The sequence below is a fragment of the Sander lucioperca genome, chromosome 5 (assembly GCF_008315115.2).
Source record: "Sander lucioperca isolate FBNREF2018 chromosome 5, SLUC_FBN_1.2, whole genome shotgun sequence".
Taxonomy (NCBI): Eukaryota; Metazoa; Chordata; class Actinopteri; order Perciformes; family Percidae; genus Sander; species Sander lucioperca.
Window position 1 is genome coordinate 30,855,066 of NC_050177.1, and position 17,500 is coordinate 30,872,565.

Consider the following 17,500-nt stretch of genomic DNA (forward strand, 5'->3'; position numbering starts at 1 on the left):
CGTAGGAGATTCTGATTGGTCTGCAGAGAAAGACCCAGGAGGAAGCGAAGGAACAAGTCCAGGTGTCCATTTGGACTCTGTAAGGCCTTGTCCACAGCACTCTGGTAGAAACGTGTTGATTTGTCTCTGAACACTTCAGACCACCATGATGGTGATTGTTCTTCTGACAGCAGGTTGACTCCAGAGTTGATGAATGTCAGATGGACATGAAGAGCAGCCAGAAACTCCTGAACACTCAGATGGACGAAGCAGTACACCTTGTCCTGGTACAGTCCTCTCTCTTCTTTAAAGATCTGTGTGAACACTCCTGAGTACACTGAGGCTGATCTGATATTGATGCCACACTCTATCAGGTCTGATTCATAGAAGATCAGGTTGCCTTTCTGCAGCTGCTCAAAAGCCAGTTTTCCCAGAGACTCGATCATCTTCTTTGTCTCTTCATTCCAGTTTGAATCGGTCCCAGCTCCTCCACCGTATTTTATGTTCTTCAGTTTGGACTGAACCACCAGGAAGTGGATGTACATCTCAGTCAGGGTCTTGGGCAGCTCTCCTCCCTCTCTGGTCTTCAACACATCCTCCAGAACCGTAGCAGTGATCCAGCAGAAGACTGGGATGTGACACATGATGTGGAGGCTTCGTGATGTCTTGATGTGGGAGATGATTGTGCTTGACTGCTTCTTGTCTCTGTATCTCTTACTGAAGTACTCCTCCTTCTGTTGGTCAGTGAACCCTCTGACATCTGTCACCATGTCAAAACACTCAGCAGGGATCCGATTGGCTGCTGCAGGTCTTGTGGTTATCCAGAGGCGAGCAGAGGGAAGCAGATTCCCTCTGATAAGGTTTGTCAGCAGCACACCCACTGAGGTGGACTCTGTAACATCAGTCAGGATCTCAGTGTTGTGGAAATCCAGAGGAAGTCGACACTCATCCAGACCGTCAAAGATGAACACTACCTGGAACTCTTCAAACCTGCAGATTCCTGCTTCTTTGGTTTCACTGAAGAAGTGATCAACAAGTTCCACCAAGCTGTACTTCTTCTCTTTCACCATGTTCAGCTCTCTGAAAGTGAAAGGAAATATGAACTGGATGTCCTGGTTAACTTTGCCTTCAGCCCAGTCCAGAGTGAACTTCTGTGTTAAGACTGTTTTCCCGATGCCAGCCACTCCCTTAGTCATCACTGTTCTGATTGGTTCATCTCTTCCAGGTGGAGCTTTAAAGATGTCTTCTCTTCTGATTGTTGTTTCTGGTCTGTCTGGTTTCCTGGATGCTATTTCAATCTGCCTGACCTCATGTTCATCATTGACCTCTGCAGTCCCTCCCTCCATGATGTAGATCTCTGTGAACATCTGATTCAGAAGGGTTGGGTTTCCTGCTTTAGCAATCCCCTCAAACACACACTGGAACTTCTTGTTTAGGTTAGTCTTGAGTTTACGTTTACAAACTCCAGCAGAACTTCCTGAAATATTACATAATAAAAAAGCTCATTAAGTAATTTTGTAAAGAAAACAGGAACATGTTTTGACCTTTCTCTGGAGACATTAGTAAACGTCCCATTAGTCCAGCAAGTTAAATCTTTAGAGAAATCCTCTTACTGCTCTGCAGACGGTCAGCCAGCTCGTCCTGCTTCATTCTCTTCAGGAAGTGCAGTGTGATCTTCAGAAATGCCTCTCTGCTGCTCCTCTGCTCTTCATCCTCACCCTCCCTCTGACTCTCTGAGCATTCTGGGTAATCTGGACTCAGAACCTTCTGGATCTTCTTCAGCTCGTTCTTCACAAAAGTGCCAATGTTGTCCTCCAGCAGCTGGAAGAGAAGATTATATGAATGACACAATCAAACTGAAAAAAATGGAAGCAAACATCAGATACATGTTGGACAGACTGACAATCCAGTGGTCTGAAAAGTGCAGCATGGAGATTATTGTGAACAGAATAGATGTAAAAGTAGTTGTTGTACATGTACAGACCATAAATATGGAGTCCAGGTGTGTTTGATGCTGCTGGGCAGACTGACCAATGGGAACCTCTGAGCTCTCCTGGTCCACTCTGTGGAGGAATCAGGAAGAAAGAATCTGGTCATGAACCCACTCACTGAAACTTTTCCTTAAGTGTCCAGACTCAAATGGCAGAAGTCTTCTCATGGTAAATAGTGTCCTGACCCAGGTGACACAAACACTTACCAAGGGTCGCTGATTCTCCAGGGGGGATGTGCAGATGAAGTTAAACTGGAAGGGGCACTCTGAGGCACACACATCTCAACCATCACCCTGGTATTCCCAGTTGGAGAAGAACATTTGGGAAGAATTTTGCCATGATTTTTAGCCTAACCTATGGCTATGGGAGATTTAAAATGCTTTTTAATGGGGCTAAAACACCACATGATATTGGACCAAACCAGGTCCAATATTACATTGAGATCTACAGTTGAAGACTGGTCTACTGGAAAACTTTCAGATGTGAGAATATAAATATATGTGAAGAAGAAAGACTCTGAAAATACATTTCAAAACTTCTCTGGTTACATAAAACTTGAAACATGAATCAGCAATATTATAATATTATTAACAGCTTACGTCTTTTCAGCAGAGGGTTGTTGATCTTTAAAGTCAAGGAGGCGATCATTTGACCAGTCGCTCTTGAAGGACACACAGCTGGGTTCAGGTTCAGCAGAGTCTGGTCTTTGATGGATCCTGTTACACAGAGAGTAAGACCAACAGGGATGGAAATTCACTTTTTATTATTCAGAAACAAAAACTGCTGGAGAAACAAGCAGCAACTAAAACAAGATTAACACAAAGTTCAAAAGTTCAATAAACTATACGAAAAAACTGGGTTAAAAAGCTGAAACACCAGAGACCATTATTTACCTAAAGTCAAGAGTTGAAGACTGGTTTAACTGTGCAACTTTCAGATGTGAGAATATAAATATATGTAAAGAGGAAAGACGCTGAAAATACATTTTCAAAACTTCTCTAGAAACATAAAAGTTGAAACATGAATCAGCAATGTTATAATAATATTAACAGCTTACCTCTTTTCAGCAGAGGGTTGTTGACCTTTAAAGTCAATAAAGCGCTCCTGTGACCGGTCGCTCTTAAAGGACACACAGCTGGGTTCAGGTCCAGGTTCAGGTCCAGGTCGAGGTTCAGGAGACTCTGGTCTCTGCTGGGTCCTGATAGAAAAACACATTTATTCAGGGTCACATGTTCAGTTAAAGTCTCCGTGCATAAAATATAATATTAATATGAATATGTCTCTAGGCCTAATTATTAACAATTCAATGCCAATAATGCTTTACTTTCTGTCCTAAACTCAATAAATATATCTTTTGAAATCAGAATTTAGAAAAATCTAAATATAATATTTCAAAATGTTGTCTAAACAAAAATATATTTTGAGTGAGACAGGAAATTATTTTACAAAAATATTCTCATTTCAGTCATCAACTACAATAATTTCTTCCCACAAAATGACAAAAAAAGCACTTTATTTGAAGGAGTGTGCATGAGACTGACATGACACAAAACAACCCAGACGGGACGTAGTTCCATCCAATGAGACTCGTTCCAGTTTGCTGGATGTTCACAACTCACCTCAATCTTCTTCTTAACATTTCTATTTCCCTTTCCATTGCAATTCGCTCCTTCTGCCATTCAAGTCTCTCCATCAATCCTCTCTCCTCCATTTCAAGTAGCCTCTCCTCCATTTCTATTCTCCTCTCCCTTACAGGTTTTCTCTTAAAGTAGCGGTGGCTCCATGGACCGGTTACTCTTCATGGACACACAGCTGGGTTCAGGTTCAGGTTCAGGATCAGCAGGGTCTGGTCTCTGATGGGTCCTGTTAGAAAGAGAGGAAGACCACTTTTTAATCTACAAAAACAGAAGCTGCTGGAGAAACTAGAAGCTGTGAAGCAAGAAATAAAGTCTGAATCTCTTGACTGAAACATTTCTGCTCTCTGCTCATCCTGCTCTGTCATTCATTATCTTTCTGGGAGAACAGGAACATTGGAAAGACTCCAGGACTAATGTCATCTTTCTGTCCTCTAATGGAGACAAGACTCCATTATAACAATCAATCTCACCTTTCTGTCCTGGGCATCCTCCTCCACACATCACTACAACAGTGACAGAGGCATTTAGGTCACTTCCTTTTATTCTGAAAGGTCCCAGAGGAAACAGTAGAGTCCTGTTGTGTCTGACTTTACGCTGGTGGAGACTAAGGTTTGTTTTCTGACAGCAGGAGAAAGGAAATAACTAGAGGCCATCTTATGATGGATTCACACCGGCAGAATCAGGGCCGAATTACTTCCTCCCCTCCTACTTCCTCCCCCCTTGATCAGACCCCCCCCATCTTCAACTCAGCCTTCATTTAGATCTCAGCTACACAGCTGTAAAGTTTCCTGACTGCAGCCTCACGGTTGTGACAGACAGACATATAAACACCTGGGGCCTGTTTCACAAAACCAAGATAATGGATTAAGCCGGAATTTCCCTGTTATCCTGTATGAATTTAGCCTTGACTCGTTTTCACGAAAGTGGAGGCACATAAATCACCATGGAGATTTGTTCTGTGCAGCTAGCCTGCTCCCGACCAGGCTAACAGCTAGGATTTATTTAATCCTGGAGCCTTTTCTGATCACCCAGCAGTGGTTTTACCCTATTGTTATCAGCCTGCATTAAAACACAACAGGTGCATATTACTGTTCATTTAAGTAGGCCTACTGTTATTATTTAAAGTTGTGACCATTATTTTTTTAAATAATTATTCATGTGACAGTCATTGTTACTGTTATATTGCTGTATGAAGACTGCTGTTCATATTGTTGTTAGAAGTTTGATGAATATATTATGACAGTTGTTGAGATAATTAGAAAAGGCTGATAAAATTTCAAATGTGTTTTAAATGAAGTCTGTTACTAAGGGCAATACATACAATGCTTATATGAATGAAATAACTGATGAATATACTCTGTTCCTTTATGTTTACAGTGTGCATGGATTTTATCACTTCATTATCTTTATAGTTTCTAGATTTTAGAGTCCAATTTATTCAGTGTCTTTATTTTCTTTGTCCATATACAACTGAGAGCAAGGCATATATCTAGAGAAGGAAACTCGTCCTCTATAAAAAATAAAAAATACGCGAGAAAATGCGTGGCAGATAATAGCGGACAGACTGAATGATAGTCTAAAAATATACATTTATGCTACTACTGCTACTTACTACTGCTCTTAACTGAAACCATTCACTGAGTCACTGTCATTTGTAAAAACGAACAGTTGTACACTCTGCATTAAAAGTGAGCAGTGGAAGTTAATATGACTTAGGAAATTTATATGTTAGCCCATAAGAGAGAGAGAGGAACAGAGTGAACGAGATATTTACGCATCATACTCTAGCGTTGTAGAAAATTGGTCTTCATGGTAAATTTCCTGAGTAACATTATCTTCTTCTTACTTTTAAGGCAAAGAGTACAACTGTTAATTTGTGCAAATGATTAGTAACCTAATCCTTGAATGGTATGATTATGATGGTTTCAGTTCAGAGCAGTGGTCAGTTAATGTATATTTTTAGGCTGCTTACACATTCAGTCGGTCCGTGATCGTCTGCTACACTTTCTCTCACTGTTTCATTACAGTGGCCGTGTTTCTTTTCTTTTTATACAAATAATGTGTTTCACGTCATCATACTTCCACAAGAAGCTGCTGCTCACTCTGTATAAAGTATGAACAATGATTATTCTCCATTTTGGCATCAGTAAATCTGTGATCGACCTCGCGGTCCTTTGAGGAAAGCCGTGGACGCTCATCTATCTGAATTACTTCAGCCTGACTAGACCTAGTCTCTCCTCCTCATCCTGACTAGACCTAGTCTCTCCTCCTCAGCCTGACTAGACCTAGTCTCTCCTCCTCAGCCTGACTAGACCTAGTCTCTCCTCCTCATCCTGACTAGACCTAGTCTCTCCTCCTCAGCCTGACTAGACCTAGTCTCTCCTCCTCATCCTGACTAGACCTAGTCTCTCCTCCTCAGCCTGACTAGACCTAGTCTCTCCTCCTCAGCCTGACTAGACCTAGTCTCTCCTCCTCATCCTGACTAGACCTAGTCTCTCCTCCTCAGCCTGACTAGACCTAGTCTCTCCTCCTCAGCCTGACTAGACCTAGTCTCTCCTCCTCATCCTGACTAGACCTAGTCTCTCCTCCTCATCCTGACTCGACCTAGTCTCTCCTCCTCAGCCTGGCTCGGCCTTCGTGAAACTCACCACGCCAGGATGCTCAGATCAGACTAGGTCAAGTCTCGCTTTATCAGTTATCCTGGATTTATATATTCTGCTTTTGAGAAACAGGCCCCTGGCAAAGTATTTAAAACCTCCTCTGTAGTAGTTCATGTTACAACATGGAGATTTATCTTCAACACAAGAGTCGTCCAAACTTTCTCAGGAAATAAGAAGTGAAGTAGAAACATTATATTTAACTTTACAGAGCCAGAAACTAACCCTGAAGAGACCAAAGACTAACGTGTTGTTAAAGTACCAAACAGATACTTACAGTTTCTTCAAACAGTCCAAAGAGTTGACGGAGAAGAACTCAGGTGAGTTGTTTCCTGATGAGTCACAGCCCCACCTGACAGGAAGCAGATTTTCACAATAAGAGCTTTGTTTCTTCTCTCTGTGTAACTGTGGTTGTTGTTGTCAGTGTGTGTTTGTTCTTCCTTTGTCCCGTGAATGCAACACAAGGAACTTTTCATACGTCTCTGGAGGTTACACACACACACACACACAAACACACACACACACACAGACACACACAAACACAGACAAACACACACACACACACAGACAAACACACACACACACACACACACACACACAAACACAGACAAACACACACACACACACACACACACAAACACACACACACAAACACACACACACACACTATGTTTAACTTTCTCTGAAACAAAACAGAATTTAAATGGTGCCAAATGATGTTTAAAGAGTTTATATTAAAGTATATTTTAAACGTTACAGACGAGTTAAATTACCTACCACCTTGTTTTTCCAGATTCTCTAGACATGATTGTTCATATTTCCAGTTCTAGTTTGAATTCAAAACTTAAAATTAATTAAAATCAATATTCACAAATAAAAAGTGAAGACTAACGTACTTGACTGCTCTGATTGGAGGGTTTCTCACGCTGCAGCTCCACCTGGAAGACCTCTGGGACACCCAGACATCTTATCGTGTGTCGACTGAAACCTTCGTCTCTGACAGCAAAACAACAAACCTGTTTCAGCTTCATCAGGAGGAGGAGGAGGAGGAGGAGGAAGAGGAGGAGGAGGAGGAAGAGGAGGAGGAGGAGGAGGAGGAGGAGGAGGAGGAAGAGGAGGAGGAGGAGGAGGAGGAGGAAGAGGAGGAGGAGGAGGAGGAGGAGGAGGAGGAGACAGAAAGAATCCTGTAGAACCAGAAACACTGTGCCAACAGAGATCAGAGGAGCAGTAACTCTTCATAACAACCAGCAGTGATAAACAGGAAATTAAACTTCAGTTAAAAGTTATTTTAACTGTTAACAAACAACGACATGATGATTTATAATGTTACTGATTATTGGTAATGTTGTCTTTTGTTAATTTAGAGAGAAATACCAAAATAAAGAACAATCCAACTAACCCAAACACTAACACAGACTTAATACTTAACAGATTTAGCTGAATTACCAATGATATTTACATCATTTATGGTTCATATTTGCCATTTGCCCCTGTGAGATCACATTTATGATCACATGATATTTTTCGTTTTTTTGTGAGAAAACAAGGAAATTCAATTATAAAAAACGTAAAAAATAGAAACTAGATTTTTGATCATTATTGGTGCTTATTTCTTAGAACTTAATCAGAACAGGTGAAAGTGATTGAAATGTAACAATTTATAACTTTGTGTGGGAATAGCAGGTTCAGACACACACACACACACACACACACACACATACACACACACACACACACACACACACACACACACACAGACACACAGAGACACACAGACACACACACACACACGCACACACACTTACACACAGAGACACAGACACACAGAGACACACACACACACACACACACACACAGATGCACACACACACACACACACAGACACACAGAGACACACACACACACACACACACACTGACACACAAACACACACAGACACAGACACAGACGCAAAGACACACACAAATACGAACAGACAGACACACACACACACAGACACACACGACACACACACACACACACACACACACAAATTTCACCCTGCTTTACGGAACTTTTTCTTGCGTAACAGGTTTTATAAATGAGGCTCCAGGACTAATGTCATCTTTGACCAGAACATTCCTGTCCTGTTCATAAGAATTAAGACATGAAGACACTTCTCCTCCTCCACACATCACTACAACAGTAACAGAGGCATTTAGGTCTCTACATTTTACGGTTTGTTTTCTGACAGCAGGAGAAAGGAAATAACTAGCGGCCATCTTGGATTCACACCGGCCAAATCAGGCCAGGGGCTTAAAGTTGGTCCTTCCTTACTTCCTCTCCTCCTACTTCCTCCCCCCTTGCTCAGACCCCCCCATCTTCAACTCGGCCTTCATTTAGATCTCAGCTACACAGCTGTAAAGTTTCCTGACTGCAGCCTCACGGTTGTGACAGACAGACGTATAAACACCTGGCAAAGTATTTAAAACCTCCTCTGTAGTAGTTCATGTTACAACATGGAGATTTATCTTCAACACAAGAGTCGTCCAAACTTTCTCAGGAAATAAGAAGAGAAGTAGAAACATTATATTTAACTTTACAGAGCCAGAAACTAACCCTGAAGAGACCAAAGACTAACGTGGTGTTAAAGTACCAAACAGATACTTACAGTTTCTTCAAACAGTCCAAAGAGTTGACGGAGAAGAACTCAGGTGAGTTGTTTCCTGATGAGTCACAGCCCCACCTGACAGGAAGCAGATTTTCACAATAAGAGCTTTGTTTCTTCTCTCTGTGTAACTGTGGTTGTTGTTGTCAGTGTGTATTTGTTTTTTCCTTTGTCCAGTGAATGCAACACGAGGAACTTTCCACACGTCTGTGGAGGTTACGCACACACACACACACACACACACACACACACACACACACACACACACACACACACACACACACACACACACACACACATATGTGCGTTTGATTATCTTTATGGGGACCAGTCATTGACATAATGCATTCCCTAGCCCCTTACCCATAACCTTAACCATCCCAACTAAATGCCTAACCTTAACCCTTACCCTCACCCTAACCATAACCTAATTCTAAAAATAATCCTGAAACCAAGTCTTCACCCTCAAACAGACCTTTAAACTTGTGGGATCCAGCATTTTTGCCCCACAAAGCTGTCCAGACCCCACAAGTATACTGGACTCCCGGTTTTTGGACCTCAAGAATATAGTTAAACAAGACACACACACACACACACACACACACAGACACACACACACACACACCAGATGATGTTTAAAGAGTTTATATTAAAGTATATTTTAAACGTTACAGACGAGATAAATTACCTACCACCTTGTGTTTCCAGATTCTCTAGACATGATTGTTAATATTTCCAGTTCTAGTTTGATTTTAAAACTTAAAATTAATATTCACAAATAAAAAGTGAAGACTTACGTAGTTGACTGCTCTGATTGGAGGGTTTCTCACGCTGCAGCTCCACCTGGAAGACCTCTGGGACACCCAGACATCTTATCATGTGTCGACTGAAACCTTCGTCTCTGACAGCAAAACAACAAACCTGTTTCAGCTTCATCAGGAGGAGGAGGAGGAGGAGGAGGAAGAGGAAGAGGAGGAGGAGGAGGAGGAGGAGACAGAAAGAATCCTGTAGAACCAGAAACACTGTGCCAACAGAGATCAGAGGAGCAGTAACTCTTCATAACAACCAGCAGTGATAAACAGGAAATTAAACTTCAGTTAAAAGTTATTTTAACTGTTAACAAACAACGACATGATGATTTATAATGTTACTGATTATTGGTAATGTTGTCATCTGTTATTTTAGAGAGAAATACCAAAATAAAGAACAATCAAACTAACCCAAAGTCCCCAGTTAGTCTTCATCTCTGAGCTGGTGATGATGTCATGGCGCCCTCTGGTGACATCATCAGGAACTACAAGCAGAGCTCCACCAATCATATACACACATTAAAACATGTTTACAGATTTTATTAGTTTAATTTCTGTTTTTATCTTACACACTCACCCTACTTCATAAATTACATTTTAATACATTTTATGTATTTATCTGGTAATACTATATCCCTTTATTTCAATCGTTTTTTAATATATATATATATATATATATATATATATATATATATATATATATATATATATATATATATATATACATACATTATTTTAATTAATTATTTTAAAAACATAATCATTTACACAGTAAATCTGAAAGATATGACATGTTTTCATGAATGATTTTCTGGACTTTGATGTGATGTATTGATCCTCTAATGGATGAATGTGAAGAATGTGGATGTAATGGAGCTGTGAGAGTGTAATCTGTTCCTCTGAGATGAAGTGAAGGACTAAATGTTTGAATCCAAGGACATGAAGACACTTCTCCTCCTCCAAACATCACTACAACAGTAACAGAGGCATTTAGGTCTCTACATTTTATTCTGAAAGGTCCCAGAGGAAACAGTAGAGTCCTGTTGTGTCTGACTTTACGCTGGTGGAGACGACGGTTTGTTTTCTGACAGCAGGAGAAAGGAAATAACTAGAGGCCATCTTAGAGAAAGGTTCAGATTTGTTGTTGTCAGTGTGTGTTTGTTTTTCCTTTGTCCCGTGAATGCAACACAAGGGACTTTCCACACGTCTAAGGAGGTTAATAGGGCTTTTCACTGATTGGCCAAGGGAAGTAAAAATGTCATTTTCTCCAACAGAATGATGGTTAAACACACACGCACACACACACACACACACACACACACACACACACACACACATTCAGACGGCTAACTGCACTAGACAATATACAATACTTAATACAGTATAATACTAAATCACAATAACAGTAACATTATCTCAAAATAACAATATTTCCGTCAGCTGTTCTTCAGAGGAAAGTTTATATTCACTGTACCAACGGCACCTTTATACTCACATAACACATACACTAAATGGGGGTATCTGTCATTTTTACAAATATATACTAAAGTAAATAATAAAATCTGTTTTTAAAAAAATAATAATTTTAATTTTAAAAGTATTACAAAATAAATGCATAAAATGTAATCTAATGTAATTTAAAAAGTGTGGTGAGTGTGTTAGATAAAAACATAGAAATTAAACTAATAAAATCTGTAAACATGTTTTAATGTGTGAATATGATTGGTGGAGCTCTGCTTGTAGTTCCTGATGATGTCACCAGAGGGCACCATGACGTCATCACCAGCTCAGAGATGCTGTTTCTGAATGTAGTTCAGTTCTGACTGTATTGAAAGAGTGTTAGTCATTAAGGTACATTATTAACGTATTTATATTATTATTACGTATTACGTCTCTATAACAGCGTCACTTCGGGGTGTTACGAGGCACTTTTTGGACCGACAGGAGCCGACTGATGAGTCCAACTGCCTTTTCTGCCAACAGTCGGCCGTCTGGTTAGTGTGTCTCGGCCTTTAGAGGCAACATAATTTAACCATTAGTGTGCTTGGTTTTCATTTGACCTATAAATGAAGACCTTTTTATGAAAAGCTTTTTGTCAATTCTTCTACACAGTTATCACCATTTGATTCAGAAATCAATCAAATGGTGAAATCTCATTTATGTTTCTCACATCTGCCGCCATTTCAGACCCTGCCCCTCAACTTCTGCCCACCAGGTGTCCTCATTGTGTTCCTACCTTTGCCTGTCACCTCACACCTGCCTGCAGTCACGATCTTCATTACCAAATCCAAAGACTTTAGAGTTAAGACTGTACACTTGCACAGCAGCCTAGTCTATTATGTCTCCTCGTCGTAGCATTGCTAACCTTTTGTTTTGACTGAATCTGCCTGCAAATCCTGCCCGTCTTAACATTTTGGTGTCTGTGTTATGCCTGCCAACAAAGTAAACTCTTTGATGAATACTTCTGCTTTTTGTCTGTGAATCTGTCAAAATTCAGAGCCTTCACACAAACAAGCCACATCCACACAGTTATGTATCAGAGGAAGCTGGTCCACTGTATTTATTTTTTATACTCTATACTGCTTATATTGTTTTAAGTTAAGGTGGAGAGTGGGGGTGTAGCCTTGACCAACTTAATGTTAAAAAACCTCATGAAGTTTATGGCATGGGACCTTTAACAAAATAGTCTGCTGTAATATAAACTGAGCTCAACAATCCATTGTTGGCTAGAGTAGCCTAATTACGGTTTAAACAATGTGATCTGAACACGGCATTAATAGGCCTTTATGTCAAAGATACAACCTATGGTGTAGATATTTCAAAGCTTTGATTAATTATAAATACAGAGGAGAGATGGCATCCACAGTTAGCAAAATTACCAAAATCCATGGTGCTGAACTAGCAGACAGATTCAAATTGTGCATTTTTATCTCAGTCTCGTCCTATACTTATACATATACATTGCATTTTCACAAAAAGAATTAAGTTTTCACAAATCTGAAACTGTGTTTTTAAGATTCTTTAGCCTCTCTGGGATAATTAGGTCTAGATTTATCAAGTCTAGGTGTAGTGGTTTTGGATGTGGACCTGGTCTTATGTGGTCTACATATGAAAAAAACTGTGAAATCTCCAATTTATTGCGTTCTCATAAGGACAATAAAACTTTCAGAAATCTAAAAGTGTGTTTTAACATAATTAATAATTTACCTTAATGAATAACACTCTTTCAATACAGTAAGAGGTTCAGGATCAGTCACTCAGCAATGTAAGTTATGTTTCCCTGCTGAATCGGACAGTTTTAAGTACCTCTTAAATTTCCTCTTAACTGCCGAATCGGAAGCTGCAAATCAGAAGCCAACTTCAGCATCGTGTGGTCCTGTGGATTTTTAATGTGGATTAAGATGAGGAGATTTAGAAGAGCGTCGAGCTACGGCTTCATTCTGTGGAAACCTAGAACATTTTGTAACTTAAATTCGTGCATACTAATATATCTGAATGCAGGAATTTAGACGTCAGAAGTTTGTTCTCGCCACAGTCGCACCAAATGATTACTGAGAGTGTGGTCTACACCTCCTCTAACTGTAGAGGGTCCTGATTAGGATTGGGTTGGTTCCTGTTGGAGGAGTGCCAGCTCATAGTGACCCAGTTCCATATTAGTAGATTTAGTTAGAGAATAAAAGAGCTGAGTCTTGTTGTCTCCACATCAGTCCTGTCAGTGAACAGACCGACCGACACTAACTGCTGCTGACAGCTTTCTGATCTTCAACACAAGAGTCCTTCACACGTTCTCAGGAAATAAGAAGTGAAGTAGAAACATTATATTTAACATCACAGAGACACAAACTAACCCTGAAGAGACCAAAGACTAACTTGGCAGAAAAAAAACACAATTAGATTGTTTCCCCACATGGTTGAGTCCTAATGTCCAGATAACTAACGTGGAGACAAAACTATGAACACATAGGCAGGATTTATGGGGGCTTTTTAGAAGGTTTGTTCCTTTTTTTAAAGGTTCTGTCACGTTTTCAGAAATTTTTGCTGCATTTTTCTATGTTTTTCTTGCTTTTTTTCAGAGTTTTCGTTGCCTTTTTGGAATATTCTTTGACAAGTTTTGACTTTTTTTTTTCTTTTTTTTTTTCTCGATATTTTAGACCAAAGTCCACAGAGGCAGCCCGGCTGGTAACTTCTATCTTGATCAGAGCAGCTGTAAATGATGATTACATTTCATTGGACAATTGTTTCGTAACATAACATAACATAACATAACATAGCTTTAGGAGCACATTTAAAGCACGCAAACAGTATATATGCACTGTTGCACTGGTATTTTGCTTATTAGTTTACTGAATAATAATAATAATCACATACATAACATAACATAGCAGGGACAGATACAGCATGACATGAGGAGAGGAGAGGGGGAAAAAAAACAACTCTCAGACTATCCTCATAAAGATAAGAACAGTGTGGGAACAGGAAAAAAACACCTCAGCACATAGCACACAAGCAGTACATTTGCACTGCTGAACATACATAACATAAATGTACAGTTGCACATTTAGCGGCGAAGGCGTGGGACTGGGGAGAGGGTAGGTTGGGGAGTTTGGCCTGCTGAGAAACGCACAGCCCGGCAGTCCCACTAGTGTCCCTGTCCGCAGAATGTTATAGCGATAACACAGCACGTTGCCGTGGTGACACCCTTGAACAGTCCAGAGCCGATACGACAATCAGCAGGAAGTGGGGAAGACGGGGGAGGAACCAAGAGAGTCACGCTTGCAGAGCCCTAACAGGGTGACTGTTTGTTTCAAGAAACGGCCTTGGCAAGGCCGTTCAGGATATTGACAATGAAACGGAACCTTGAACACACACACACACACACACACACACACACACACACACACACACACACACACAAACCTGGAACCTTTTAGCAGAAACATTAGAGTTGTGTGATTGCAGTAAATCACCAACATGTAGATCTTCAAAACAAGAGTCGTCCAAACTTTCTCAGGAAATAAGAAGTGAAGTAGAAACATTATATTTAACTTTACAGAGCCAGAAACTAACCCTGAAGAGACCACAGACTAACGTGTTGTTAACGTATCAAACAGCAACTTACAGTTTCTTCAAACAGTCCAAAGAGTTGATGAAGAAGAGTTGATGAAGAAGAGTTGATGAAGAAGAGTTGATGAAGAAGAGGGTCACTCTCCGCCTGGAGAGAAATCTCTGACACAGGTGAGCTGTTCCCTGGAATGAGTCCCAGCTCCACCTGTCAGGAAGAAGGCAGGAAGGGCTGCAACAGGAGCAGATTTTCACAATAAAATGACATTTGGACTGCTGTCGATGTTCCGTTACTGACTGAAAGATTTAATGACTGTAGACACTGACTACTCATTACACAAGCTGAACATGTTTCCTAAAATATGAAATCCATCCCCCCTCTGTCTTCTTTCCTCACTGATACCAACAGTGAAGTCTTCAACACAAACATATTAATGTGATAACAGAGATCAGAGGAGCAGTAACTCTTCATAACAACCAGCAGTGATAAACAGGAAATTAAACTTCAGTTAAAAGTTACTTTTTCCCTCCTCTCATTCCCCCTGCTAGAGAGATAGACAAAAATGTTGAAAAAAGGCACAAAAAAACTTTGAGGACATGTGGGAAAAAAAACTTCCTTTTTCCGCATAAAGCGGACGCACACAGACACACACACACACACAGCCACACACACAGACACACACACAGACACACACAGCCACACACACACACACACACACACACACACACACAGACACACACACACACACACACACACACACACACAGACACACATACACACACACACACACACACACACACAGACACCCACACACACACACACACACACACAGACACCCACACACACACACACACACACACACACACACATAGACAGACACACATACACACACACACACCCACACACACACAGACACACATACACACACACCCACACACACACACACTCACACACACACACACACACACACTTGAATGTATGTTGCTTAAAAGTTATGTGACATGTTTTCATTGACCTATAATATAATAATAATAATCAGGTGCGGACCTTTTGAGTCAGAAAGTCTCTCAGTCTTCCAGAGGTGATGAACATCATGCTAGCTATGGGCTAACTTGCTAGTCCCACCTCTTTCCCCCGACGTTGTAAACACATTTTGATTAGATATCCCACGTGTTGATGGTAGCCTACTAGCTCCAGTAACAACATATTTGCCTCGTGTTTATTTCTAAGCGTTCAACTCTTCCTCCGGTGAAAATGTTGTTGCAAACGTAGCCGCCGCCGCGTGTCTGTGTCGCTGTGTCTGGCAGGTGCTTGTGTGGGCGGTGCCGTCCCATGGAGACTGTGGTGGAGAGCTTGTGCTGTAGGGAAGTGAGTGTGTTTTGGTCGCTGGTCGAGGAGCTCACCCCGCGACCAGTAGATGTGACGTGTAGGGGCGGAGCTAGACACTCAGTACAGTGGGGGCGGAGCTTCATCATGGGGCTCTCTGCTACCAAGTCATTTTAAAATTAAAACTAAAATTAAAATATCTGATGAATGCATATGTTATAATGTGCCAGTTGTTGAGCCAAGTAAGCATATAATGTCAAATAAATAAAAAGAAAAGACAGGTTTTTTGACATTTTTGTAATGAAGAACAAAGAAAACAATTTGCCAGTCAAGTAAAAATGTTTCAGCACCACGGACAGAGACAGCTGGTGGACAGAGACAGCTGGTGGACAGAGACAGCTGATGGACAGCGATGGTGCTGAACAGGCCTAGTGTGTTCAATCAGTACCACAATATATAATTGACGTGGCTCTATTATATATATTGAACATAAAGTTTGTTTACATCTCCATAGGCAGTGACACACAGGCTACAGGTGCTGGGATGAAAACTCATTCTGAGTGACTTATTCATAACTGAAACATAAATTCTTACAGACGATTTTTTTTCTCACCATTTTGTTGTCTGCTTAACGATCCTCCAGAACAAATACATCTAACAAAACTATGAACATAGCATGGTCCCTTTTTTAAATCTTCATCCTCCTCTCCTTCATGGTGGCAAATCTGCCAACCACTTTGTCCTTGTCTGTATGTCCCGCTCCAACCACAGCCAGGTGAGATTAGACAGTCTGTCCTCATCCATGCACGAACGCAAGTATGTCTTAATGAGCAGCAGACGGCTGAAACTTCGTTCGGTGCTGGCGCTGCTGATGGGAAGGGTTTTATAAATCCTGAGGAGAATGGTCAGGTGTGGGTCGGCTCTATCCATGTCGTTGGCAATGAGGAATGGCAGGACGGCGTCGGTGGTGAGATCCATGTTTAACTCAGAATACAATGCACGAAAAGAGCAAAACTCCTCCACTGCGTCTTCTGGCTTGGGCATGTCTTCTGAGTAGAAACGGGCCAGCTCAAGCATTTTCTCCTCAGCATCAGGTGATCAAACCGCTTTGGGCAGAGGACTGTGAACAGTTTGGCCATTTTTTTGAAGTCTGAGAATCGACTTTCAAACTGTCCCACAAAAACATCAAGAATGTAAAAATAAATATCAGCTTTGAAGCAGCGACTGCTGTCCTCGATCTGGTCGAACCTTGAACACACACACACACACACACACAGACACACACACACACACACAGACACACACACACACACACAGACACACACACACACACAGACACACACACACACACACACACACAGACACACACACACACACACACAGACACACACA

At 40.9% G+C, this 17,500-nt stretch overlaps 2 protein-coding genes across 2 annotated transcripts in view; both read right to left on the reverse strand.

Moving 5' to 3' along the window:
* The window catches only part of LOC118495023 (NLR family CARD domain-containing protein 3-like), a 2,255-nt gene extending 346 nt beyond the window's left edge, over window positions 1–1,909 (reverse strand). Inside the window, exons 1-3 of the mRNA XM_036001121.1 lie at window positions 1,883–1,909; window positions 1,593–1,800; window positions 1–1,480 (exon numbers count right to left, since the gene is read on the reverse strand). The exon at window positions 1–1,480 is cut by the window's left edge and continues 346 nt beyond it. Coding sequence (XP_035857014.1) covers window positions 1–1,480; window positions 1,593–1,800; window positions 1,883–1,909 — 1,715 coding nt within the window. The remainder of the gene's footprint in view (window positions 1,481–1,592; window positions 1,801–1,882) is intronic.
* LOC116034155 (receptor-interacting serine/threonine-protein kinase 3-like) overlaps window positions 1–17,500 on the reverse strand; it is a 412,721-nt gene that overhangs the window by 89,547 nt on the left and 305,674 nt on the right. The gene's annotated exons all lie outside the window — the stretch shown is intronic.